General features: G+C 41.2%; 2 protein-coding genes across 11 annotated transcripts in view; both read left to right on the forward strand.

Moving 5' to 3' along the window:
• Positions 1-3,124: 3,124 nt before the first annotated feature.
• LOC125762302 (uncharacterized) lies at positions 3,125-5,587 on the forward strand. The gene is made up of 3 exons (XM_049424236.1): positions 3,125-3,607; positions 3,678-4,515; positions 4,582-5,587. The coding sequence occupies exons 1-3, from the start codon at positions 3,525-3,527 to the stop codon at positions 5,398-5,400; spliced, it is 1,740 nt and encodes a 579-aa protein (XP_049280193.1). The 5' UTR covers positions 3,125-3,524; the 3' UTR covers positions 5,401-5,587.
• Positions 5,588-7,800: 2,213 nt separating this feature from the next.
• The window catches only part of LOC125762293 (uncharacterized protein DDB_G0283357-like), a 35,976-nt gene continuing 18,554 nt past the window's right edge, over positions 7,801-25,222 (forward strand). For 3 of the 10 annotated variants that reach the window (XM_049424216.1, XM_049424221.1, XM_049424220.1), the window contains exons 1-2: positions 7,802-8,037; positions 10,252-11,760. In XM_049424216.1, coding sequence (XP_049280173.1) covers positions 11,647-11,760 — 114 coding nt within the window. In that variant the 5' untranslated portion in view covers positions 7,802-8,037; positions 10,252-11,646. Of the gene's footprint in view, positions 8,038-8,778; positions 9,515-10,251; positions 11,761-20,746; positions 22,715-25,222 lie in introns of those variants that run through there. The other 7 variants (XM_049424222.1, XM_049424219.1, XM_049424223.1 and 4 more) reach the window with 5 other exon arrangements.

Here is a 25,222-nt window from a genome sequence, read left to right on the forward strand (position 1 = left end):
GAAGGTTTTTTGTGCCCAGTTTTTGAGGTCTGGGTTCTTTGTCAGCTGTTTTTCCAAGCTACGTAAACGATTTACTGCATTGTTACGTCCATTCGGGAGCTTCGGTTCGTCATGTTTCCATAACAAACCTACTTCATATCGACCGTTTTCCTTTCTTATGGTTTGTTGAATAATGGCTCTGGCGCGTTCTTCATCATTGGACCTTACCGGTTCAACACATTTTACTCCGAAGTTTTCTATGGAAAAGTACTGTCGAATCATCTGGTTCATGATTTCCTCGTTTTGATGGATCATGAGGTGTTCGGTGTCACCTAGTTCCTGGTCTTCTTCTGTGCCGAAGATTACCCATCCAAGTTTGGTTCGAATTGCCATGGGTTCGTTCGGGCCTCCCATTTTACGCTCGTAGGGAATCATAAGATGACTATGCCTCAGTCCTATAAGAACGGTTGGATATGCGTCTGTAAAGGATGTAACAAGTTTACGTTTCTGAAGCAAGGCGAGATGGGGATAGGCCTTTGCCATTCTTTTGGCATCGATGGTCTGACGTGGAAGTTGTAGATTATGGATGGTTCGGATTCCATCTAGGAGGAATTCAGTCTTTTCTGAATTGCCCTTTATTTGGCATCGGACTATTCGACTTTCGTCTTCTTGCACATGCAAGTCCCGGGTCCAAGTCATTATGAATGGATTTTTGGGCCCCTGTAGGTTAAGCTTCTCCGCCAAGGTCTCTTCAATCAGAGTTAGCGATGATCCACCATCCAGGAAGGCGAAGGTTTTCACGCTGATATTTCCGTTTCGTAAGGTAACAGGAACTATTTGGTAGTACACTTGCTGGCTCGATTGAGTAGATTCAAAGGTGTCCGCCTCATTCTTGAGTTCGAATTTATCGATGCAGTTTTCTTTGTCATTCTTCGATTGGAACTTTTCTTGCTGAGTTGACATAGTGGATGGTTGTTCAGTGCGCATTTTTTGTTTCGTTGTAGTGGGGTTGCTTGAAGATGGGTTTGGCCAGACAGAAGCATGTTGTTGTTGTTTTTCAAACTTTGCTGACACGGCCGGGTGTTTTGAAGAGCGTTTTGCTGTAGCTGGTGGTTTCTGCTTGGAGAATGCACGGTCGTTCGTTGATTCATGACGATTATTGATGACTGATTTCGATTGACCTTGCAGAGTTTTGTTGTTATCCGCCGTGTAGTCACGTGAGTTACGAACTGTCTTGCTTGCAACTTCTATGTTTTCTACTATAGGAGCGGCGGTTCTAACATTTCCTTTTCTTTGGTTTTTAAAGTCTCTATGAAAATTAATCGGGTTACGTGTACGGTCGCTTTTGTTTACTAACTGTCGTAAGTTTCTTGCCCAAGGAACCAACCAGTCGCTCAAATCTTCTAACGTTACAACCCTATTGCCCTTTTCCACTTCAGTTTTATGTTCCAGCCAGCGAATTTGCTTGTCAGTAGAAAATTTACTGACAAGCTCATTGATCAAACGTTGATCACGAAAATATTCGCTTTTATTTAAAACCTTCATGTTGATTATTAAATTTTCTAAGGCGTCTGAAAGTTCAGGAATTTTAAATTGGTTATCAATCTTGATCCTTAACACATCTTTCAGCATTTCCTGGTACACTTGGTCTGGCCGACCAAATTGCTCCTCTAATCGCTCCAATATTTTCGGAATATTGTCGGGATCGAGGAAAAGAGATCGTACGGCTCTTTCTGCATCGCCCTTTAAGAAGCGCTGCAGCCGATTGAGATTTTCCAAGGAACTAAATTGAGCTTCCCTGGTCGTCTCGTCGAACGCTTGTTTAAACTTGGGCCAGTCCTTCGACTTTCCGTCGAAGTACGGTAAGTTTAACAGCGTAGACCGCTTCAATTGCGTTTGCCCTTGAAGGGTTGTCTGCTGTAAAGCTTTGACCAATTCCAACATGGTCACATTTTCAGCTGATTTTGATGCATATTTTATGCGATCAGTTGTGCATTTAATGCAAATCCAAGGAGTGTCAACGCCTGGCTTTATCTTCAACTTGGTGCATTTAATATGGAACCAGCGATCACATTCGTCGCAGGCGATCATGTCATCCTCGTCGTCTGGCATAACGCAGAGACGGCAATGGCCATTCTTGTTATCCACGAAAGGAGTTGTCATGATGTAAGCTCAAATTTTCTGAATAGTGTAAAATATCCTAATTTCAACACCGAAAATAGAGCTTGTTTCTCTCTATGTGAGAGATGGGGTAAGCTTCCTGTGAGCTTGTTTCTCTCTATGTGAGAGATGGGGTAAGCTTCCTGTGAGCTTGTTTCTCTCTATGTGAGAGATGAGGTGAGTTTCCTCTCTGGAGCCACCAATGTTGCGCGGCGGACTACAGGTTCGACCAAGCGAAGGAAATGGCCACTCTGAACCTTAGCCCCAACCGTCAACCGATGGGGAGCGAACTCGAACGCTGTTGATGATCCCGTCTCCCAAGTCGAAATGACAAACCTCTCCGCTAGTTGTTCTTCGCGATCGAGAACCTATGCCGCAAGAGGGGGGAGTTGGGTTGCCAACACTTCGAGCCGTCCCGGGTGAACTGAAAACCTGGAAGCTTGAAAGCTGAAGAAAGACTCTCTAGTTCTGGTTTGCAATTAATTTATTTCGAGTGCGAGCACTCCTTATATACTCAAGAATTGGTTTACAAGCTTAACTTAACTTATTATTATTTTGCTTACTTACTTCCTATTTGTTACTTACTTCCTATAAACATAACCTGCACCTGAACGTAGGAACCCTAACCTACTTACGACGACGTAACTAGAACGGCCATGCCTCGCGTACGCCGACGGCTAGCGCTTCCGCGGTGCAGAATGTTTTGGAAAGCGTCAGCGCTTCTGTGGCGTTAGGAATGTTTTGTAAGCAACCTACATGAAAGGTGGCTTACGCCGTTCATGCGCACGTCGTGTGTTACCAAAAAACGCTGCGTTTGAGCTTTTTTCCAACGAACCGTTTATGCGCGCGTTGGGCACGCAACAATGGTAGATTGCAAGAAAGGAGATGTTCTAGTTATTCATGTTATCTGCTTAGGCCCGAGTTTACTTTGAATATAATTATTTATTTTCCGATTATTTCATTAGAAAAATTTCAAACAAATGTCATCTGTCGTTTTGACATAAAAATGTGCCTTGTTGAATGTTTCATTTTTGATATTCATAGACCATCTCATTTTGTTGCCATTGAATAAATGTTGCCGCAACATTTTCATAGACCCGGGCCTTATCCGGTCAGAGTCGTGCATGGTCTATAATGACTTTATTCTTTGCTGGTCATTTATCATTTAATAAAACGTCCTTTTAAGCATCTTAAACGCGTATCAAATAACCATGTACGAAAGTATTTACATGTGACATTTGCTGCTTGGGTGTTGAGGATGCCCGAGCGAAACCCTGCAAACCGGTACGATCTTTGTGATGAGTTCCATCGTATGCCTAACACGGCTGATTCATTTGTGAAAAGTATATTTAAGTTTTGTTAGCGGAAACTTGATTTAAAACACCATGGGAATAAGACACCTTCAAACATTTATGCATAGGAAAGTGGAGCATGGCACCTATAAAGTTCGTATGGATCGGGAAATACGGTTAGTATTTGCATTGTACAATCGGATGTGATAGAATATAATTCCATAAAAACATTATCAAAATTCCTAGGAATGCGACGAAAAGTACGGAGAAACCTTTAATAGTGATCGACCTTATGGCATTGTTCGGTATATTGTGTTCCGACGTACGCGGCCTCTTGTGTGGTAGCCAGATAAGACGAGTGGAACGTATGGCCGATATGCTTTTCAAGCGGCTGACCGACGCGGGCGCTGAACTGGTGTTTTTCGAGGATGGCAAGCTACAACCGAACAAGTATGAAACTTGGATCACTCGTCAAAATGGAAAGTACGATCGGATGATCGATATTCTGGACTCAATCAATGCACGCGTGCCATTGGAAAAGGTAGCTGAAACGTGTGAGCGCACCATTCCTTCTAACACCTGCATTAAGCTACGTCGAATTGCTAAGCAGCACGGTAAGACGTTCGTTACGACGGACATGGAATGTGATCAAGCAGTGGCTATATACGCTACGCAACATAATGCATTGGCGGTAATAACGCATGATACGGATTTTTTAATCTTCGCGGGTAACTGGCAATTTTGGCACGCGAATCACATCAATCTGACGACGTTGGAGGTACAAGCTTTCAACAAGCAAGCGTTGATTCGTACGCTTGATTTGGACTGGCAACAGATGGCGATATGGGCAACGCTAGCAGGAAATGATTTTTTCAAATACGACGAGTTGGAACCTTTCCTGAATGATCTTGCTCCACATCATCAAAAGTTTTACAAACTAGCAGAATATGTACGCAAGCTGCCGACGAAAAAGCAGTTAGACGCTGGCACGGTACACTCCATCCTGGGACGGGTGTACAAGAACCGAAATATACCAACGGAAGCTTTTGAATGGTTTCAGCAAAGTGTAGCATTCTATCAAATCGTACGTATGCACTCTTTTACACTTCTTTATCACCATTTTTATAACGCTATTTCTTTTTTAACGTAGGATACTCCGAATGCAGTCTGTGTGCCAACAGCAAAAGATCCGTTTTCCTATTTGCTGCAGATGGAACAGTTCTTTGTACACACAGTACTAACTGGAGCTCCATTCAATTGCACTCTCTTGTTCTTCGATTATCGTTCGACGGAGTTCGGCAATTACTTTGAGATTATCGAACCGATGATTGCACGTATCGGGGGCATCCTGCTGTACCATCATCGACAGGAACGTCAACACATAACAGTCGCTGTAAAACGCAACCACCGTGAACCGAACAACTTCGTTACCGTGGCGGTCATTTTTCCGACGACAATCACACCGCCCCAAGTAAAGGATTTAGTGTCCAAGGAGACAAATCTATCGACCAGTTTGCTACAGCGCAAATTACAGTTACTGCGTTGGGTTTGTTCCGATGATTTAACGGAGCTGGAAGAACTTAGCTCCATTCCTCCTTCGCTTTTGTTGACCGTACTGGTCTTATATCGACTACGGCAGTATGGAACAATACGCATATTTGAAGCAGATTTACTGCTATTGATTGCACATCAAGTTACGATGGACTTGTTTGACCCGGCAGAGGAACCGTACCCGCAACGATTGATATCCCGTGCCTTTCAATTAGGGTTCCTGTTTCAGAAATTGTACGCACATTTCGCACGCATTGCGAAAGCTCTTGGTCTTCCGGAAGAATACCGACCTACGGCACCGTACGATGGACTTCGGTTTCATAATCATTATAGAGTGTGGTGTAGTATGCGCGTTGAACCACACCACATTGGCACAATCGCGAATTGGCGTTTTTACAAAGATGCAAAACAACAATGAACCGGTATCAAATACCATCCGGAGTGTTCCTCTGGCCCGTAGCTAGGGGTTGGCCGGGGTAAATTTTTTTATAGAGCGCCACAGCGCCATATCCACGCTACGTGGTATGTCCTACCTCGTAAGTTTTATTCGCTGTAATAATAAATGTAAATATAATGCTGCTACCGTTTAGCAGCATATATACAAACATATCTTCTACTCCTTTCTGTAATAAAGATTTCCGTTAAAATTGTTTGATTACTTCATTCATATATATGTCGTTGTCTGTCCGTCGACTGGTAATGTGAGTTTTCGTGTAGTTTAACCGTAGAGTTGGCAACCAAATTTACACACGTAAGTTGGCAACCGGCATACCCGGGTATTCCATACGTTTTGACGCATACAATTAATGGTTTTTTTAATTATATTATATAAATTATATACTATATACTATACTATACTATAATATAATATAATAATAATAATATAATGATAATTAAATATTATCATTTATTATATTTCTTTAAATACGATAATACTAACGATCCATTTGAAATTCTAAATCCGTAAAGAAGAAGAAGAGAAACGTCATTCTCCATACAAAATGTATGGAATACCCGGGTATGCTGGTTGCCAACTTACGTGGTAAAGTTTAAAATAAATCAAAATAAAATACTTACAGCTTGTTGCAAATTACAATGTATGCTCTTAAAAATCGGAAATAAAAAGTTGGGAGGCTACTGAAAATTTCAGGTCAATACAAGCAATGAATCAAAAGTTATTGCAGTTCAAAGTTGAAAAAAATACCCGGGTATCCGGTTGCCTACTTGAAGGTTAAAATGTAAATTAGGTTGAACTTTTGAATGGACTTTCTTTTCAAACACGGTTGTGAAATAATATTTTCTTATATAGTAACAACCCGGTGTGCAGAGAGCGAGAGAAACGGACCAAAAAATGGTGGGAGAAATGGTCCGAAGCGCCATGTAAAAAATGGTCCGAAGGAAGACATGGTCGGACCATTTCCTATGTGCTAGCATAGGGCAAAAAAGAGAAACGGACCATTCCTAGCATTCCATTGCAGAGCGCGCTCTCCGTATTTCTGTCGTTGTGTGCGTGTAGGTTCAAGCAGTGATCTTCGGTTCCACGTACGAATGATGCCGAAGAGGATGACGAAAACACGATCCTTCGCTGCACATAGGAATACAGTGCATACGATACGGGCAAAACCCACAAGAAGAAGAAGACACAATCCTTCACTGCATGTACGAATGGGGTGAGCGAACGGCGAACGACGCCAGCAAGAAGCACAAAAGGAAGACAAAAACACGAGCATGTACTGCATAGAAGCGCAGTGCCTGCGCGTACAGGATATTTGACATCATTTTTTACCAAATCAAATGCGAAAACTAATTTGCGGCTTGTTGATCGTACGGCACAAGATCAACCAGAACAATAATCACTATTTCACACACAACACACAACACCAACTGTATTCATCGGCGTGTAAAAAGCGAAGAAATTTCCACAACATGTACCGAAAGTTTTTTTCCTCACTTCAATTCAATGCGCTTGCCGAAGCAAGCACGGAGTGAAGGGAAAAAACTAACACCACACGTTAATGGCTTGAAAAGACATACAAATTCTAATTAAATCGCAACACTTGTTTAAATACTGCACTGCACAAAGCTAAAGCGCACATTTCCAATCCTCCGCGCAGCATACACGCACAGATTCAAAATTTTCTAAGTCCCACAACACGTCCGCCCTGGACTTAGCGCACAGCAAACTGAGCCTTTCACTATGTGGGTTTTACGCTAGAGGAAAGAGGCAGGATGAACAGTTCAGGACGAGATGCAAATAATTCTACCTTGAGCAAACTCTGTCGGTTTACACATACAATCAAAGAACCCTTCTTTTTACACAGATCCGCTCTCAAAATAGTCAAGTTTTGGAGAGAAAAACCGTAGCGACCAACTTTGTCCTAAACTTTTACCGAAACTACACGTCAACGGACCAAAATGGTCCGTTCATCTCGCTCTCTGCGCACCGGGAATCTACACCGCTCATCGAATAAAAATAAATCTCTCCCATGTGTCATTGTTTACATTTTTTTTCTTTATCACTGCTGATGTCTTTTGACCCGATGAAAAATCACATATAATAATACACCTATTTCCCAAATATCTGTAGTTGTCAGGTGTCGAAATATTTTACGCCACTTCCAATTTACAAACATGTTCAAAATTGAACAAAACACAATTATTGGTTTTAGTAATCATAAAATCAGGAATTAAGGAATCAGGAAAGGAATGTTTTGCTATCGCCGATTAGTCCCGTTCTGCGGTAGTAAACATGGGAGATAAATAGAAGCAATTCTTCAACTGTCTACTGCATTGACCAGCAGAATAGCACATAGTGCTTCACAAGTTTGCTCGCTCTTTGCACCATCGACTGTAGTAGTGTGCGAGTTTCGCTCGCTCTCTTGCTTCACTGTCAAAGATTTGCTTCGACTCTGAAAACAGCGAAACTATTTCCTAAACAGTAAAATTTTACAGCTACGTAAATAGCCAGCAGCCACCAACTTGGGAGGAAAATCCGATTCACTTTTACCAGACGATTGTTAATTTGTTCGCCAGTGTTGAGTACGGTGTGTTCAGGGTAAGCACTTACGGTGAAATAAGTAAAAAAAAACGACACACATCTCCGGAAAGTGATTTGGTGACCCTACGTTCCCAAGAAGGAAAATCTGATGTGAAAAATAATCGCAACTTTCACGCTAGTGTGTGGTGCATGAACCGTCTCAATTATTGGAGCAAAGAATAGGCTGAACATTGCATTTGTTGCAACAATAGTAACTTTTTCCTTAGTGTTAAATAAGGCATTTCCACAGTCTGCTGTAGATCGTGTGTCTATTGGGTATTGCAATGCAGTGGAGCCACTTTTTTAAATTTAATCGTGATTACTGATGAAGCGATAAAATAATGTTAGTGTTTCAATTTTCCTGTTCTTTGCTTTGCATGTTGTACGAAAACAAAACTGTGCTGTGCTGTTCATTTATCGCCATTACTTTCCTGCAGGGAAAAACGGTGTAATACGAGCTGGTGAAAAAGTTAATGGGAAAAAATACCGATACAGGAAAACGCGTAGAAAAATAGCCTCCCACTTCCCATCGCGAGAGCGCAGAAGTGTTTGTGTGCGCGTGTGTGTATGCGTCCGTGTGCTAGCTGAACTCGTGAAGAAACTGAGTAGGGTGAGAGTCGAGCGTGAAGCACGAAATGGTGGTGTGGAAAAGAATGGAAAGAATTGTGTGTAGCTTTTTCGGCCGCGCACGGCCGTACTTCGCAGCAATAATATAATTCGTTCGATTTCCTACACACTGGTGTGCTGTGTTATCAGCTATCAGTGGGGTTTGTGTGTTTTTCTTCACCGTTTCAACCCCACCCCGCCCCGTTGTTCATCCATTAATGCTCTCTATTTTTTTCTTATTATCTCTCTCTCTCTCTCTCTTCTTTATGTTGAACACGCTTTTCGCAATTGGTACGTGCGACGAGTGGTATAATCGTTTTTCAAAATTGTATTGGGATTAGATCGTGTGTATTTTTTTTTTGCTCTCTCTACTCCTTGTTCCTGCTTTTCTTCTAGATTGCCGCGCCATGCGCGCAGTAGTCGCGTTTTTGCTCACACACTCAATAACGCAGCACCAGCTGCTTGCTTAGGTCAACACACAGCCCCCATACCGCGATGTGTGTGTGCGAAGATTTTAATGACGGTGCGCGCGAGATATACGCAGGCGGCCGTCTCAAAGCTAAAGTAGTAGTTATTTCAACCGCGGAACAAAATACAGCGCAAGCGGGAACACACAACATCGCTGCTTCGAAGAACTGCTGCTGCTCGCCCGACGACGTGGTACATGTGCACTAGTACGCGCGCCTGTGCATATGTGTGTGCTTGTGTGCGTCTTGAAGAGCGCGCGAGATCGAGCTCGCGGTTTCTTTAGTGGTGTTGGTGCGTGTTGTGCGGGTTGTGCAATCGTCGTGATATGCTGTTTTTTTTCCTCACCACGATCTAGGAGTCCTACGATCCAGCCTGCCAGCAAAGTTCTTCATTTGCGCCTCCTTTTTCCGTCGCGATATTGGTTAGTGTTTCGGGTCCAGCCGCATGTTTCTAGGAGTTTCGCGGAGTGTTTTGCGTCTTCTCTTACGATGCGTGTGACGGTGGTTGGTTTATTTGATTCGCTTTTATCCACCACAGCCTGGACGGTAGTAATTACACTCTGTGATACTGGGTGCAGTTAGTATTTCTCACCCTTTCGCGTCGATATGCGATAGCCAAAGGGTGCAAACGTCAACATTTTTAAGCGATTGATCTTGGGATGTGGAATTTGCTTTGGAGCAATGACAAACGGATGTGTTATTTACGATTATGTTGTTGTGCTACTGCATTTTTATGGTTTCCCTCCTAGTAACCCTTTCACGGAATCACGTTGCCAATGCTCTAAGTATGCAAACATTGTGTAGGGTGATGTATTTTGGGGAGTAAAGTTGACAGAAGATAAGGAAACTTCGGTTACTAGGACGAAAAGTCGAAGGCATTCCTTCGCATTCATAGCGCATTTGTAGTGTTAGCTTAGATTAAAATTTAGAATTAATTTCCCTTGTTGCTGAGGTCTACTTAAAGTAACATCCATTAACAAAAAATACTGCAATCAAGAATAATTTCAGTGATATTTACTGTACGATGGCTACCGGGAAAATTGTTCAGTTCGCTCGAGTACCGCAGCAGCAGCATCTCATCCACTCATCAACTCAACTAACGCTAGAGAGTTCAATTCCGTTCGGTTGTCTAATATGAATTTTACTTTATTATTTTCAGATGAGCTTCCCTTAGCTCTACCAGCCGCGGGACGAGAGGCTTTTTGCTTCACAAAATAAAGCTGCGAGAGAATGCCGCTACCGGGAAATTGCGAATTTGGTTGATAAATGCAAACATGTGTGCTTTGGATTGACGAGGTTTCGAGATCGCGAAGTATTTCCGCAAAAGACCTATAGCATGCAAACACCGGCGTGTGCACAACAGAGCATTACAATTTCCAACATGTCGCAATAGAAGAAGAAGAAGAAAAGAAAACAAATCTTCAACGGTGCTCGCAGATGTGTCCTCCGAAAGCATCGTTACCGTCGTGAGAGTGCGAGAGTGCAGCTTAAGAAAGTGTTGATTTTTTTTGTGTGCGATAGAAGTGAACATTTTTGCATTGCGACCTGCGAGAGAAAGTTTTCCGTAGACGGGTAGACGAGCCAACGCGCTATAATAATATCGGTCGAGAACGGCTGGATGGGAAAACAAAGCAAGCGATTTTCACGCTTCACGCAATCGACCCGTTGTCCTGACAGCATCCATTGTGTATGTGCACATACGTGTATGTTGGGTGCGTGCTAACAGATGTAGTGCTGGTAGGTTTGATAGCTGCAGTCACTTTAGCGCAAGTACAGGCGGTAGGACCGTAGTGTTGAAGAGTTGATAAATATTTAAACCTTTTATTTTCATTTACCCAGCAACGGTGTGATGAAAACTCCGGTACCGGAAGCCGGAAAAAGTGTACCGTGAGAGAGTAGTGTTTGGTGTGCAAAAAGAAAAAAATTCATCCCAGGTGTAGAAACAGAAAATTTAAACGTTAGTAAGTGAAGCTTTTGTCCAGCAAGCATTTAGACAAAATGCGTCTTGCGTACAGTGTGTGCGCGTGTGAGTGAACGTTTAGTTTTTCTTCGAGCAACAAAGAAAATGGAACGACGGTGAAGATAAAGAAGAAACAACCGAAGAAAAAAGTAATTCTTGATTGCTTTTACTTTACCCTGCAAACAGCAGCACCAGCAGGCCACCAGTAGTTCGTGTTTGTTTTGTTGTGAGCCAAAGGATAGTATCTCTGTATCCGTCGCCATGCTGTTGCAACAATAACTTACGTACGCACACACGTTCACACAAAACATTCTGTGGAGTGTGGAAAATTGTGGAAAAATCGACAGCTGAACGTACCAAAAAAGTAGGGGAAAAGCTTTGCTTTGCTCGGCTATTTGTGTGTGTGTGTGTGAGAGCGTGGAGGTGCAACGGGCAACAATAACAGTGCGGATCGACCGGAGCGCTGCAATTAAAGGAGTGACAGTAGACACGCGCACGTGCGTGTGTGGTACCGCGCGGTAAAAACAGCGCCAGAAAATAGCGGGATTTGTGGCAATTGATCCAGAAGCCAGCGAGCAAGAAAAGCTGCCGAAAATGGCGAACCCGAGGAAGTTTAGCGAGAAGATTGCGCTACACAATCAAAAGCAGGCGGAAGAGACGGCCGAGTTCGAAAGGATCATGCGTGAGGTGTTGGACGTCACGTCGAAGGTAAGGCTAACGGACGGTTTTTCAGACATGGTTTCCCTTCTGTGCGTTTACTTGTAGTCCAGATTTTGTTTCACCCGTTGTTGGTGCGATTGTTTCTCTTGTTTTTAAATATCAACTCATCTCTTGTACAGACCAGACCCGCAAGCAGCATTTAGTGGATTAAAAAGTGCAGTAGCGTGTATTTGAGTGCATATGGATTCCAATGCGTGCAGTTTTTGAAATGAAAGCTTCATATAGAATCCAGCCATGCTTTTTAATGCATATGAGATTTGAGGTGCGTTCATAATCGTGCATAATTTCCAACGAACAGGACGTGCACACATGTGTACACTGTATATAAGAATAATAGATTTCTGGAAAAAATGACTATTGTTGATATCATATTTTCATTGGCTCAGACTTGAGAGAAGGTTCCGGATGTAACTCTACTTCGGTCTTGAAACTTCGAAAATTGAAGGATTGTATAAACTAAGGATCGGAAGGATCATCAAAAACTATCATGGGGGTCTATGATACCTTAAGTTAGAAAGCTAAAATTTTTAGCCCGGATCTGTCAAAACATCGAGCAGAATCGAGCGGGAAATTGGTGACAGGTAATATCATCATGCAAGGATTCCTCAAGGACCTAGCATTTTGACATAAAGAATTACATTAGGCTGCAGTTTTGTAGAACCGCGTTTTGACGAAACAGGAATTACAGCGTCGAAATGTAGTTCGAAATAAAGGCATAGCACAAGTAAAAATTTGTATTATTTTTCATAAAAAGCTGAACATAATTAAACTCATTGTTGTTTTAAATCCAAATTCAATCAACATTCAGCCGAATCAAATATGGCCTAACCTGTTTCAGACCTGCTAGAAAAATGCCTTGTTTTGACATTTGTCGAGCAGCTGATCGAAACTAACATTAGACAAATTTTCTAATCTGAAATACGCAGGATTATTTTGCTGAGCGGTTTGTATGGAAAACATGCAGCAAATAAGCCGCGAAACGTCAAAGTCCATATAAAAAAACTAGTGGAAGGTATCATAGACCCCATGTTTGGAACAAGTAGGCGAGGAAAGCGCAGAGAAGTGGCTGCTAATAGATTCTAATTATCCTGGATACGAATTCAAAAGCGACACAGGTATTATTATAGAAACAAGATGCAATACGGATGATGAATCTAATTCAGAATCAGAAGATGATTGACTGAAAAACCCTATAGATTTCAACTCTGCAAAATGGTATGCTGATGAGTTGTTAGAATCCATGGACAGCAAGGACAGCTACTTAAACGTAGGAAAAATAAGAGCAAATATTAAAATGTATTATATAAACGCATATCTGTCAACCAAACCTTGTGAACCTTTTATCCGTGTTGTTCGATTATCCGGCCACTATTGAGTCCCGACATGCCCGGATAATCGGCGCTCCACTGTAATTTAATATTTTATTGAATTACTAAATTACTTTAATTTTTTATTTTAGGGTTGAAAGCTTGCAAAACTATTTAGTAGATTTTTTTTTATAAAATATAAACGATGAATTTATTAATGTATTTAAAAAGTTTGAACCAAAAAAAAATTAAAATCAACTATTTGCAACAGAACGATAAAAACACTTCTTAGATAATGTAAATTAATGAATATAGAAATTCATAAAAAAAAACAAAAAATATAGATAAAAAACTACACATAATTATAGATAGACATAAAATTTTTCTCAATTTAGTTGTCATTTTCGAGCACCGCGCTGTAATTTAGATATAAAGATAAAATAACGATAAGGAGTTATAGTACATGTAAAATATGAACAGATTATTTTTTATTCCATAAATTCAATGCAACATCATCATCCGCTTATTCGGCTCCGCACGACCGTGTTTCAAATCTCATCTGAACCGTACTCCCGCACCCACAGGTGTGACTATCTCACAACAAGTATTTAAAAGGGGAAAGACGAGTAATGGACATTACCGTGTGTGTTTACTGTTGACTTATCGTGGTCCAAAAAAAAAATGCAAACATTTTTAACTCTTTCTTGTATAATCGATCAGTACAAAATCAACAATACCTACCTAGCTTTTATGATTTCCGCCAAGGCACCATACTACGGTGTTACTATTTAACGATGTTAATTTATGCTAACGTCATCAGTTAATCATTTAAGGGCATTAATTACCAACGATCAGTCGGCGGTTAGCGATCGCGATTGTTGCGGGTTTGATATTGTTGCAACCACTAACGATGCCATTTACTAAAAATGTGTATGTGTGAGATTTTTTTCCCTTTCAATTGATGGATTTTTAAAAGCGCGTCTGAAAGTTTGTTGAAGAAATAGTCGAAATGGAATCTAGAGATGTTAGAGGGAATAGACGAGAGACTTTTACGAATTATCGTGATGTTTAGTAACAATAGTATTTATCGTTCCTCGTGGAACACCGTAACGTTCGCTTAAGTAGCAATACCTTGTGTTTGCCCTGCAAGGATGGTGCTGTACCACGAGATGCTTTTATTAACTTCCCGTACCGGATTGTAACCCGTTTCGCTACTCCTAGGGACAGGACAGGGTGTGGATCACGGAGGTGGTAAGGTGGTCGATGGATCGCGGGTGTATATTTTCTGACGGGGTTCGTGCCTGTCGGTATTTATAAATAACGTGTTTAGCAGCAATCGTGCGATCCCTGTTTCGAGTCTCACGCTGCTCTACTACTAAAACAACGGCACGTACACTTTTCCCTGCTAAAAAGACTGCTCATTGCAATCTTCACTACGATCTTTCGGGTGTGTGTATGTTAGATTTTCCGATACACCTGTGCACGGTCAGATGTAGCTGTTTGAAAGGAAAAGTAACCCCAGTGATATGTGTCCTCTTTGCCACAGTTCAAACACACACCCGGGGTGCATCGTTCTAGAATGCATTAATCCGTTGGTGAGTGACCAAGTTGAATGTCAGCAGCACTGTGTTACTCGACCAGTTTGCTATAGGCGAAATCATTGCGGAGGGCGGCAGAAGGGCTAAGATAGAAGCGACTGTTGTCGCTAGTTCACTGGGCGGGTGGTAATGTAAGGGTGTATGCGTTGTCCTTATTTACATACAGGTTCTAGAGCCCGTGTATATGTGCGAACCATGTTTCGTTTTGTTGGTGCAGAGCAAACAATCCCTTCCGACACAACATCTTGAGCGTGTGTGCCCTGTCTGCTGTCAACCGGGGAGGCCCAACTTTTTCCGGATAGTCGTGTACCGCACCAGCAGCTGCTTGTCTACTGAGACTCTCTCTCTCTCTCTTCTCTCTCACACTCGATGTGTGTTGGTAAGTGAAAAAAACGGTTGCATTTGTTCAGTGGGTTATACGCGGATACGCATCGCAATGATAATGTGTAGCCGTTTGATTGAAAGGCAGCATCATTCACGTCGTGTGACACTGTTTGCGTGTGGAGATGATAGTAGTACCCCACTGTATATTGAGGAAACTTGGTCGAGATAGGGGCGTTCAAAACCTCCACTTCCTAGCAACCGAGTGCTTCCCGCTTGTCCGCCTTTCTTGCCCACAGCTATCAATTAAATGGCGTTTTGTGTTGGCTGCAATATTGCGAATGATGAGTGAGCGGGCGCGCGCGTTTCGATTCGATTGCGGTCAAACATTCTCGCGATCTCGTGGTGGGCAGACCCGGTCTGAAGCGGCCGAAGCAACTCTGAGAACGTGTGATAAGAAATAGTTTGCCCGGTTTATTCGTGAGCGGCAGAAACAATTCTATCTCCATGTAATGGCTTTGATTCTGCTATACTGTTTAACTGTAAGATCGCAACTAGTTGTCCAACTTGGGGGTGAATCTTAACGCAGCTTCCGAACGAAACCAATACACAAAACCCGCACACAGGTGTATTGCTTTTTTGCTGAGAAATGTCATTCCATTGTGCTCATCGTTTGTATGTTGACGTTGTTGCGTTTGAGTCAGTTGTTTACGTTTGGTTGAAAGGTAAACGCACGCTAGAAGCTGTGAAACTGTAGGCGGTGTTAATACTTTCGATATATTTCAAGGTGCTGGCTCGTGTAGGGATTGCAATTATAGAAACGTTCTTGTGAGAATTGGTACAGAAGACGTCGAAGTACATTCAAGAATCTCCAAATAGTTATCATATTGTAAATCCTTCTTCCTTTTTTATATCAGGGCGGTTGGTTAAGATTGTAGCGGCTCTACACGATAGAACTCGGGATCAAAACTCATCTGGGTCAAACCTCCAAACGTAGGACAGACTATCCTGCTAAGGGTAAAAATAGAGTGAAGGAAAGCCAGTAATGGCTGGTCAAAACCTTGAAGTTTTTATTTTTGCTTCTTCAGAATGACCGAATCAAGACTTATTTTACCACATAACTCGATAGTCAGTCCTTGCTACGGATGGGATTTTATCCCTAGTCCTGTCGTGTAGACCGGCACCGTTTATCACATCACCACCAAGCTGCCGCTTCTCGTAAGGTTATGTAGTGCCACAAAAGAAGAAATCTCTTTCAAGAAAATCAAAATTAATGTAAAATAAATTAATAGGTATATTCTAAAAATTACTAAAGCTTTGTTATTAAAATATATTTTTATTATTGACGTTCATAGATAACAAAATAAACTAATACACGTACCGAGTTTTAAGGGTGGTAATTTATACTATTAGCTTATAAACAGGTACTTAGATTATTCAATTCATATATTTTTTCATACTCGACAGAATAAAACAATTATGATTGCATAGTTTAGGGATGGAGCATTAATATCAATTAACGTTATAAATATTAATATTAATATGTTGTTTATTAAAAAAAGTAAAATAATTAAACTTGTTAATTCAATTCAACATTCCTTCCAAATTTATTGTTTTAAGCATAACTTGCAATTTTGCTTTTTTTGCCACTGGCATTTTTTAATTTTAAACTGGTCACTTTTTATACCATATTATCCTTTAAAAAGTGTACCTGTATTTATGTGCAACAGCCCTTTTATTGGGTTCGTTGGCAGCGACATTGAAGAATTTTGTATTTATGAGAATTCAATAATATGTTGAGAGTCGGCTAATGATTTGAATGACTCTTCACTGAAGAGTCCTATGAATGACTCTTTTTCAAAATTCAAAAAGATTCAATAAGCACAACACTACATTAAACGTTGCAAACAGCAATGTGAGAAGATTGTTATTATTATTGGAAGAATATTTATCAATTTTCTATCGAGCCGTGATGTTGAACGATATTTTTCGGTTTTGCTTATAACCAATCAAACTCATTTCGGCCACATTGGCGTGCAGTGAAGCAAATTGAAATTCAAAATACTCGCTATTTATTTCTTTAAGTTCCTCTTCAATTTTACTGTGGCCTTAGAATGTCTTCGCCTAGAGCCACTGCCTTCATAAAGGAATGATCTATTCATTGGCTATCGTGTTGTACGCTCGGGTGATTTTTCTGCTTGCCAAAATTTCAAACCGGTTCGCACAAGTACCGTAGCATAGCTGTTTGAACTCATTATGCTTGCTTGTGGGTTTTTTTTGCTTCTTTCGTTGTGGGCAGGTTTGGTCAGTAGCATTTGTTGGAATCCGGTTTGTGATGCGTGTTTCTAGCGTTGTTCTAATAATATTCGTAGAAACTTAAGATACCTGTTTTGGACGCGCTGCTGGACATGACTGCGTCACGAAGTCCACAGCTAAAGTGTGTGCTCATTACACTTTGACCTGGAGTGTTAAGCTGGAGGATTGGTCACTGTGAACAAATATTGTTTTACTCATTGCTTCACGATTTCTTTTAGACAATGTGTGGCATTTATTTACGAAGTAGATTGTTATGATAAAAATAGAATCGTTTTAATGTTGAAACTCTTTAAACCAGTTTCAAACCGGTGTGTTTTGCTGACACAAATACTAAGTTGTTATTTGTAGTTCAAGAGGAATGGAGATATTCATTAATCGGATTTTTTTTATACTTAAATTTTTTATTGAAGTTAATATTTGAAATCCTTTTGTCGCTGTTTTATGTCAGCTTCAATTCTGGTCCTGGTGTACCACGAAAAGTGTGGTGTTTTGCATACATTTGGATTGCACAAATGGCTAGGTTATAACATTAAAGAGATTTTGAAACATCGTTTCTGGAGAAAAAAAATGATAGTAAAAGTATAATAATAAAATAAAAATAAGCTTGAAAGTAATACCAAAAATAAAACTAAAATTAAATAAATAAAAATGAAATGTAAGAAAGCTGACAACTAAAAAGCATCGTACTCTGCTGACGTTGGCTGCACAAATGCACGTTGAAGTAATATACAACTTCGTGAATATTGGAATGTATTATTTTACCCATGTTGCAGATTTTAATCGTTACAATATGCCATAATCAAAATTACAGTGTGGCATGTGAAAATTTTTACGAACGTAATTATTTTCATATTCGCGCATAGAATGTTCAACACGTTGTTTGGACGATTTCTACCATCCCCAACCCACAATTCCGTTCGTCAAGCTTTACATAATGTTTGCATATTGCATTAACGAGGATCAAGATTGTTGAAACACAATGATGACGAACACACGGTTAAAAAGACTTCGAAGGTTTTTGGTCAGGTGCATATAATTTTAATAATTTATGAGCTTCGTTTGCGAATGAATGGCCACCATATATCATAGGTTGCGAGTGGTTCCAAAACCGGGAAAGCACGATGACTCACGCCATTGATATGGTCAGGCAATGAGGAAAGTCTATCAATTTGTTGAACGAGATTTTGTTTTTTCCCCTTCCTTACTTATTTGAATTTGTTTCCTTTTTGCCACTACCGCCGGAATTGTTCTCGGGAGGGACTGTTAGTTTATGGTGTTGCAGTTCCGTTCCACTCCAAGGACGGGTGCATATTTAGTGGCAGAGAGCGAGGGTATATTTCTGCAAGGCGTTTAAACCCCTCCCTTATGGTTAAAGTTATTGTACGTGATTATATCGCATCTTATCGTGGTACGCAGAAGCTTAGTATGCGTGCATATATGTGGTTGTTGATCGGAAGTCACGGCATTTCAGGAGAATAGTCTTTATGCATACAAATTCTTTTGTTGCACACTGTTTCTGCTTCGATTTGGGTTGATTATTGTCAATTGTAGGTTATTGTAATAGGTCATCATGGTGTTTGATAACTTTTTGGAAAAGTATCGAACACACTATGGATACTGTGGATGTGGAACGACCAGTCTTAGAACAGCAATCATCTGCATCGTCTCGATGTCTTTCGCTCTGTCGCAATACCCTCCACTCGTCTGATGCTTACAAATAATTCGATTCATGTTGGTAAACGTGTTTGTATGTGCCGTTGATTGAGACATGGCACTTTCTTATCAATCGCTAAAATGTGGGCTTATCGCATCAAACGCGCGAGTCCCGTGGTTTGTAGGTAGTGTGCAGTTGACACCGTATGGGGTGGGGTGACGCTTTTCGAGAACTGGGAGTGGGACATAAGCAGACAGCGAATGAGTACAAAAACACGTTGTGTAGAATTTCAGGCAACAGCATCAGCAGCCTCTCCTGGCTATGATTTGGTCTAGAACGTGTTTAGCGCCATCGTAGCCTTGGCCTGCTTGCTGCTGCTGCTATTGACGTTGATTTTGCATCAGTATGTGTTGAATTTGTGAATGATTTCCAGCAATGGTGGTGGTCGCATGTTGACATATTTTGAGCATGCACGTTTTATGAATCGTGCTACGTTGGTAAGAGTTTAAATGAAACGTTCCAATACATAAACATAGTAGTGAATTAAATGTCATTTCGTTCATCATTTTATGCGACATAGTTTACATAACGTCACATTACCATAACGTTACATTACATAGATACATTACCAACTGTCGACGAATACTTTCTAATGCTAAATTTACTCTTAGACTTAAGGTGCTATTCGAATATTATTGGCAGCTTATGTTCAGACGAATTTACGAGAACGAATAGCACTTCAGGAGTGCTGAAGAATTGCATTCCACAAGGAAGCAACCTAGACCTTCTTTTATTTCTGCTGTACATGAACGATGTCTCCTCAATATTACCTCCTCAATAACATTTGAATGAGACTTTTTTTTCATATACTCGTCTTTTTTTTTATAAAAAGTGTTTATTAAAAACAACTTACATACTAGTTTCGACAATGTATAGAAAACATAAAGGGATGACGTACAGGGATTACAAAGAACATTTAAGGATTGTTATATCAATCACAGCATTGTTGTTTCCAACAATGTGGATGACATAATTTGCAAACAAACGTAGGATGAGAGTCCTCTTACTTGAACTAATGTTACTTAGGACAGGTAAGAGGAGGGAAAGGAAGTTTAGGGAATTGTCCGGAACGATGACTGCCATTTTTTGCAATAGTATGCTCCACGGATATGATACCCTAGGACACAATGCGAATTTGTGCTCCAGGGTCTCTACCTGGGAGCATACTGAGCATGCCGAAGACGCTCGATCCATCCTCTGCATTAGCAGTCCGTGGGCGATTTTGTTGTTGACCAGCAAATACAAAGTGCTTCGCTGGACAGAGGACAGTTGGTGGTTGCCTATATTCTTCCAAACCCATCGCCAACTTACGGAAGGTGACTCCACGACTACTTTTGCATCCGGAAGCCTCCCAACCATAATCCGTCGAAGGGTTTTGGTGGTGATGATGGTCTGATTTGGGAATGTCGCTAAATGCTGGATCACCGTTCTCAGGCAAGGATACGTTGACGAAATGGAGGCTATATTTGGGGGGTTAGTGTCTTAGGCATCCGATTCAATATTCTTATCTAGGTGTTCTTTTAGACAACAAATTAATATTCCGACATCACTAGGACGGAATTATTAGTAAGGCCAATAGGACTTTCGGTTTAGTACGCAAAATAACAAGCGAATGGAAGGATCCTTTATATATTAAGACTCTGTTCGTTAGTCCTATTCTTGTCCGTCCTATATCAGAACTTGTGTCTGTTGTATGGTGTCCATATACAGAGTGATGGACGAAACGCATCGATCAACTCCAAAGAAATATGTCTAGGTATGCTATAAGATTCCTCAGATATCCAAACATCACTGTGATCTTATATCTCACGTGTTCTTTACTATTGGGCATAGAAACTTTAGAAAATCCTTGAGAAAGCTAAACTATGTAAGGGAGAAAGTGATGCGCCTTACTTCTCAACACAATTATAATTCACGAACCTCGAAACAATGCTAGACACTTCCAGTTACTTCAAACAGAGCTTGACAGTAATGAGCCTCTGTCTGCAATGCCACGCATTTTAAATCGACTCATACTGAATTTACTATGTCGTCTAGCAGTTTGAGTGAGGCCCTTCATTTTGAGATCACTTAGTATATATGGAGGCCTCTATTTCGTATGGTGGCAGGCAAGATTTACAAATATAAATAAATTGCTAAAATTATACTACAAAATACAATTACATAAAGTTTTAAAATTAAAGCTATTGTTCTGCTTTTCTTATTAAATTGTATATACGTCTACGGGAAGCCCTAATAAATGTTTCGATGTTACAGACCGATCATTGGCGATCGCATTTTTTATTACGTACAAAATTAAAAAAAAAACACAATGCGACCAGCTACGACCAACTCAAATATTGATACGCGTGTGCGCACGCAAAGAATGGCGTCAGCGTCTCGTGAGTATTTGGCCCTCGTTCATCGGGCATGTCGCGGTGTGGTAAGATCTGTCCTCTGTTGGTCTTTCGGGGGTAGGTTCACATTTTCTACACCACATAACATTTGTATATGTGTCAAAAATCCACACTCACGTATCTCACCTGCTCAGTAGACAAACAAATCGGCCCCAAAAACTCCCTATCGCGGGTTTGGGGCACACCTGAATTTGAACATTCGCAAAATACGCGCAGTTCACGCTTAGGGTTTTACCTTTTTTCGTCTTGTTCAGTGGCGATATTATGTCTACACCTCGGGTTCTGAGAGACACGATCGTGTTGAAATAAAAAAAACAACCCTCATACGCAAATGTAGAACCACAACCTGCCTGCTGGAATCCGGAAACCGGTGGGTGCTCCGAAGACCGAGTCCGACGAGACGCATTAGTTGCAGAATTTTAAGCAAGCAACACCCGGAGAGACACAGACATGAGAATGTATGTCATCGATCGGGCAGTTTGTGGTGATGTTTCTCCCCTCCAACGGGGTGAGCGGTTCATGTTCGGTGTTTAGCGATTTACCTCACATAGTACGCGGCCGAGAAGTAAAAACCGCGTCGTCGTGTAAAGGAACTCGCGGCTATTCGTTTGTTATTTCAGCGTTTGTATACGTCCAACGCGCAGCTTTTAAACACTGGACGTCGTTTTGTGAGTTCCCTGTCGTGAGAACTGTTTAAGATTATCTCTCGCTAGGCAGGGCAGTCAGGCGGCTTGGATCGTGTTTTATTCAATTCTGGCGTCTTCGCGGATCGAGTTCTAAGAGTGCGTACGCGCGCGAGTGTGTTTTTTTCTTTTTTGACAAACTTTGAAACTTAAGTTGGTTCTCACACTTTTTGGTGTTATTGGATGGTTTATATTGTGGAGTGTAATTGTCATGTGTCTTGAAAACTTGTTTGGGGAGCATTTCTCTGGGCGATTTTAGTGACGAATGTGAAAAGAGGCATAACAGCCCAACAGTGCATTTGATATAGCCAGTCTTGTGTTTATTTAGTTCGTTTGAATAGTGAATAAACCCTTCCAAATAAAGGATAACCGTTTGCAAAAACTAGTGTTGATTCGCATATAACATCAAGGCAAGGGCTGCTCGATTGGCCTCAAGATTGCGTCCAGTGCGGTGGAAAAGGTGCTCGGCACTAGGTGCGGCACCGGCAACATGACCAACCCACGAAAATACCGCGACAAGATCAAGATTCAGGAGGAAAAGATGAAACTTCAGCAACAGGAGTTCGAGCGTACAATGCTGGAAGTGTCACCGATCTTCGATCGCAGGGTAAATGTTCCCCCCGCGGGGGTAGGGCTTGAAGATAAAGTTAGAATTCCCTACGCTTTTTGTACTCTACTTGATGGTCTTGCTTAAGTGGCGTGGAAGGTGCTCGTGCGCGTCATCAGAAAGTGCGTGATCATCATCATCCATTTTCAAACTCCAAAAAGCCTATACTTCATCCGTTCTGTCCATGAAGTCGCGGATGGCTTCTCGCGTGTGCGCGTGGTTTTTTTTTTTTTTTGGGGGGAAGAACGAAAAAATTCTAAACGACGTAATCGAGCTTGACCTTCAGTCGTGTATCGGTTGGTTGGTGGCGATCGAAATCCACTGGGGACCGGTTTTGTGCCACCCCAGAGCTCATCAGCCGACACCAAGAAGAAGAGGTCCTCTTCTAACGCCTTCTGCAGCTCTGTAGTCTCCGGTTTGAAGGCGGCACGTTAAGTTGGGCTGCGCGCGATACATTAGTAGTGTGACGAAGCTCTTGAATCAGGCATTTCAATGCAGAATCGTTGGGTTGGTAGGGTACGAAACCGAATGGAGTTGATCACTGGGCAGCCGGGAGGCATGGTGTAAAATCCAGTTTTTGGCATGGTGAAAATAATGGTGTGTCTCGTTGGTATCTACTTCGATTTTTAGCGGATGCTATTAACGATGTTGTTTGTGGGTAAGGTTTATCACTTTGACGAAAGTGGTTTTTTCTTGTTCTCTTTATACGTTAATGTTTCGAAAAACCAAATTTTTGGGAACACACTCGTTAGTATGGCCAATATTTGATTGCTGTGCGTATTTGCAAATGGCAAAGAAGGATATGACGTGTTTGCATTTGCGTTGAGTTTAGTTTTGGGTTGAGGTTAGTAACCTTTAGAGGTTTGTCTGCATAACGATAACGACTATGATCAAGTATCATAGAATTTGTTTCACATTTTAATACCTATTTCACATAACCAAAACAAAGGTAAAATGACTCTTACTGTATGATGTAACTTTAGTAACGTAACCTGTACCTTATAAAGTTATCCTTTAAACCATCAAATTCTAGTCATCTCTAGGTCACCCGGCTGAACCGCACAGCGAGACACATGTTATGCTTTTCATTGTGTGCTAGAATAGTAACAGAAAAAAAATTTTTAACCGTACGCTCACGACTCCTTCGTTTCGGTATAACCTATTTGTGTAGCTAACCAGATATTCTTTGCCGGCCATTTGCGGACTCACTCAATGCCAAAGTAAATTTTGCTTTCAGCGGTTTCCAATGGGGTCTATCCGTCAGTTTGCATGGTTCAGATCAGGTGAGACAAAATAGAAACTCAACGTCACTGAAGTGGCACATGGAGCTAAAACACAAAAAAGGGCAAACAGAAACAGGGAAGTAGTCAGATGCTTATGCGACGCCACAGACTGTCGTTGTTCTCTTTCTACCTTCTTTCGAGTGGCTGGTGGATTTTCTTCGCTCGTGCGATCGTGTGATCGTTTATGTTTTTTGTTTTGATTCGGTACGATCCTCTCCGATTTGTCTCGCGGACGGTGTGATGAAGCCACGGCTACATGTTTTCAGATGCAGGACTTTTTGCGCCTTCCGATCGGGGTGTTTTTTTTTCCTCGTCCCACTGTTCAACAAACCGCAGAACGAATGTGCCACACTGACAACGTTTCAGCAATGGATTGGGACTTCGCATTGTATGCGCCTGTACTCCACGCACACGGACGCGCGCATCCAAGTACTGAGTGCGATACTGCGCCGGGTGTATGTGGCACACTACTTTCGTGGCAAAAATTGTTTACGTTGTACGTTGTGTTACGCTCGGTCACAATGTGTTTATTTATATACTTTTCGCCACTAACCGTGTTTGGGGGTTTTTTTTTGCTAGGCGATGGTGTGGATGCTGGAGCTACGGAGGAAGTCAAGTGAATAGAGAGATGCCGATCGTTGTCTGTACTATCAATGGCGCCCTGGGGGAAATGGAGAACCATCAGCTCGGGTCGGTTCGAAGAAGGGAGAGTTACTTGCAGAGGGATGGAAAGTTTTTTTTTTGCTTTCTTAACTTCTCTCTCTCCGTCGCGAACATTAAGCAATTAGGAAAGGACGCAATAACAGTTCTGAACAAAAACAGGGTTTACAACAAACAATGGGGCAAAACAGCAAACTGCGCCGTCCTATGAATCATTACAAAGCAAAACTAAAAGGGTCGACAGGTTGAAGTGTTTGCTACACAATATCACACAACTACGATCCATCTTGTAAAAAATAAAGGTAGAAAACGAGACAAAAAGAATAAAAATTTATAGTTTCATTTTGTGTACATTATCTATCCATAATGTTTGAATTTACCACAGATGAAAATTGATGGAAATTTTTAAATCAGTGTTTTACATATACAACGGAAAGATACAATAATTGCTCACATTTAGTAGTAATGAGGTTTAGGTATGTTTGTTCGTTTGTTTTTCTTTTATGTTTTTCTTGATGCGAATGAATGGTACATCTTCAATTGATTGTTAACTTTTTGTTTCGTT

This window comes from Anopheles funestus, chromosome 2RL, assembly GCF_943734845.2.
Source record: "Anopheles funestus chromosome 2RL, idAnoFuneDA-416_04, whole genome shotgun sequence".
Classification (NCBI taxonomy): Eukaryota; Metazoa; Arthropoda; class Insecta; order Diptera; family Culicidae; genus Anopheles; species Anopheles funestus.